This window comes from Dreissena polymorpha, chromosome 8 (genome assembly GCF_020536995.1).
Source record: "Dreissena polymorpha isolate Duluth1 chromosome 8, UMN_Dpol_1.0, whole genome shotgun sequence".
Taxonomy (NCBI): domain Eukaryota; kingdom Metazoa; phylum Mollusca; class Bivalvia; order Myida; family Dreissenidae; genus Dreissena; species Dreissena polymorpha.
Genome location: NC_068362.1, coordinates 40,732,743 through 40,736,070, shown reverse-complemented (window position 1 = coordinate 40,736,070; position 3,328 = coordinate 40,732,743). Strand labels below are relative to the sequence as shown.

General features: G+C 37.7%; 1 protein-coding gene across 1 annotated transcript; it reads left to right on the top strand.

Annotated features, from left to right (window-relative positions):
• The first annotated feature begins 276 nt into the window (after positions 1-276).
• Positions 277-2,649, top strand: LOC127840462 (golgin subfamily A member 4-like). Its single transcript, XM_052368879.1, has 2 exons — positions 277-979; positions 1,223-2,649. The coding sequence occupies exons 1-2, from the start codon at positions 277-279 to the stop codon at positions 2,647-2,649; spliced, it is 2,130 nt and encodes a 709-aa protein (XP_052224839.1).
• The last annotated feature ends 679 nt before the right edge of the window (positions 2,650-3,328 follow it).

The window sequence follows — 3,328 nt, the reverse complement described above, 5'->3', positions numbered from 1 at the left end:
AATAAAAGGAAAGCATGTAGTTAGAAGTGAATACTTGAATACTTGAATGTGAAGTGAAAAAAAAAACTAAGTTCGTTAAAGTGAAGAAAGTGAGATAAACAAACGAAAGTGAAGAGAAGTTAACCAGTAGATTGAGAAGTGAAGAAAACTATTGACTTTTGGTAACTGTTATATTGTAGAAGAGATACTTAGTTAATAGTTGAAGTAGTGTTTAGTCGAAAGAGAGCTAACACGTGTTTGCAGATGTCTGAAAATAGGACTCTTAGAGTTGGAACAATGGAGAAGAGTCGAATTTCTTTAGCATCGAAAGAAGAGAGGAGGAGAAAAAGTGAAGAAAGAAAACAGATGAAAGAAAGAATGGAGAAAGAAATGCAATTGCTAGAACAACAAAGAATGTTACTCATGGAAAATAGAAATAGGGAAACTATTCAACAGAGCAACGAGATGTTAAACGACAGCGAAGAAGATGAATATGAAGGCGAATGTGTAGAAGAAGAGGAAAGTGTAGAGCAAGAGAAATTTGGGTACACTAAGTATATGCCCCAAGAACTCAAGGATATTGAAGCAGTGTTGTTACAAAAGCAGAAAGAAAGAAATAAGTTGTGTAGTGATGGAGACATTGATGAGATTATGAAATCAAATGAAAGGCAGCGGAGACGGTTCTTTAGTGAAAACGGTGTAACAAGAATGAGTACAGTACCAGATCTTGGATCATTTGAAAAATACCAGGATGATGAAATAGAAGAAACTGATTCAGTGTTAGTAGATACAAGTATAAAAGGTTACGCAGTAGGAGGTCGATTTTCATACGAACAGGACCCTAAACGTGAAGAAATGGAAAGAAAAAGAGACATTATGATGAAAATAAGAAATAAGGAAACAAAAGAAAAAGAAAAGATAACGTCAGAGAACATTCTTGAAAAATTAGGATTACTTGATGAAGATATTGAGAATAGTATAGCTGAAGAAATAAAAAAATGTGAGGAAGATACTGAAAAGGCGAAGAGACACCTTAGTAGCATGGTAAAGTTAAAGAAAGAAAGAAAGATATTTGAAAGACAAACACGAACACAAGATGAACGTGAAGGTGCAAACCCAAAATTACAAAAGCATGTGACATTCCCTGATACACCGGATAAGATAAAGAAAGTAATGAAAGAAAGATATAGTAATATAAACGAAACAGGTTAAATATATGACAAGAAGTCAACCGAAATTAAAGACGAGAACCCGTTCCAGAATACAAGAAGAGAATTGTATCAGGATGAATTAAATGACAATGAAGAAAGTGAGAATAGGTCAGAGGAAAGAAACAAGGAAAATAAAAGACCACTTTACAGTGAACCTGCGTATTCTTCTGAGTACAGAGAAGCAATGCAGAAAATGAAAAGTAGGTCAAGAGAGCTTGACGAAATAAAGAAAGGCCAGGAATTGGAACTAAGTAAAATGCTTGAACAAAAGAGACAATTTAAAATACAAAGACAGAAGAAACTTGAAGAGGAAGCAGAACTTCAGGAAAGCATTGAAGAATTAGAGCTGAAAGAAAAAGAAATTAAGTTGAATCAGTTAAAAGCGTCGAAATTGAAGATGGAAATGGAAGCAATTCGTAAAGATGATGAATGCGTGAAAAAGAACCTGAAAATCTTAAGATTGAGACGTTGCGAGCTGCTTGAAAGAATTCAGCTTAAAAAGACTTCACTTGAGACTGAAACCAAAGAAAAATTAAAGAAACCGGAACCAAAGAATGAGAGTGGTATTTTGAAACAGGATCATGTTTTTGTTGGTAAACCTTTCGTTCCAGCATTCGACGGAAAGAACTTTGAAGATTGGAAGATAGAAGTCGAATGTCTAGTAAAGTCAAAGATGTACCCTGAACCTTTACTTACGCAAGGTATTCGGGCATCCTTAAAAGGAAACACCAGACGAAGCTTACAGTCCTTGAATCCATCCGCAACCTCTGCTGAACTACTTGAAAAGTTGGAAGAGGTATACGGGAGTTTAAAAGAGTCGGATGCACTCATGCAGGATTTTTATAGCTCGAAGCAGAATCCGTCTGAGTCAGCTTCTGATTGGGGTGTTAGAGTAGAAAATCTATTCCAAAAATTGGTTCGAAAAGGAGAAATAGATACCAGCCAGCGAAACACAATACTGAAGAGAAAGTTCTGGAGAGGGTTGTATCGTGATAAGCTACGTGAAGCGATGCGTGTCTCTCATGAGTCTACAGATACATTTGAGATTCTGAGAAAGAAGACTAGAAAAGAAGAAGATGAAATGGATAGTGATTCCAAGGTCGTATCTCAGAATGAAACAGAACATTCATCAAAGGTCCATCAGCCAATAAGAACAATTCAGAATACGAAAGAGTCAAAACTAGATACAGTACTCAACAGAATGGAAGCTCTAGAGAGAGAGATCCAAGAACTGAGACGTGATAAAAGCCAAGGAGTTAAAGACAGAGGGGGATTCTTTCGTGGAAGATCAAGGTTCAGAGGCGGACGAGGAGAATATAGAGGTCGGGGCAGAGATGGTCGAGATGAATCGCAGCGAAGAGAAAATAAAAGAGAGCCACTAAAAGAGAAATTGGACAAGCAGCAGCAAGAACTGACAAACCCAGAGAAATCAGATAAGAAAGAGCAGTTAAACGAGTAAATGTCGCTGTTGAAGGGCTAACGGACGACATTAAAGTGAAAAGCCCTAACGAAATTTACACCAGAATTATCGGATCAAGTAATGAAAGTGAGATAGTTGTGGAAGGACTAAGAACTACGGGACTCGTTGATACGGGTTCAATGATAACCACCATTTCACAGGAATTTTATAAAATGTTAGATCCGAAACCCGAGTTACGTTCACTAGAAGATTTTGACCTAGACATAAGAGTTGCTAGTGGAGAGAAATTGCCATATAGTGGCTATGTAGAGATAGACATTACAGTACCTTGCTTGACAGATAAAGTGTTCACGATACCTTCGTTGGTAGTCGGAGCTACATCGTACAACAAGAAAGTTCCCATTGTAGTTGGAACTAACGTGATTAGGCAAGCTCGTCTACACACAAGGGATGAAGACGAAATTCCTGATGTATGGAACGACGCCTTCGCTTCGATACACGTTTCAAGTGTAGGAGTGGTAAAAACGACGAAACCGATTACCATTGAGCCATTTGACACCATCGTCGTCACAGGATTCGTGAGGCAGAACAGGAATTGTGGATCAGTTGTCACAGAAACGTCAGAAAAGGGGTACTCGAGCAGGATCTCTGTTTGTCCCAGAGTCGTGAAACTGAACGAAAAAACTGTGTCATCAAGAGTTCCTGTAAAATTATTCAA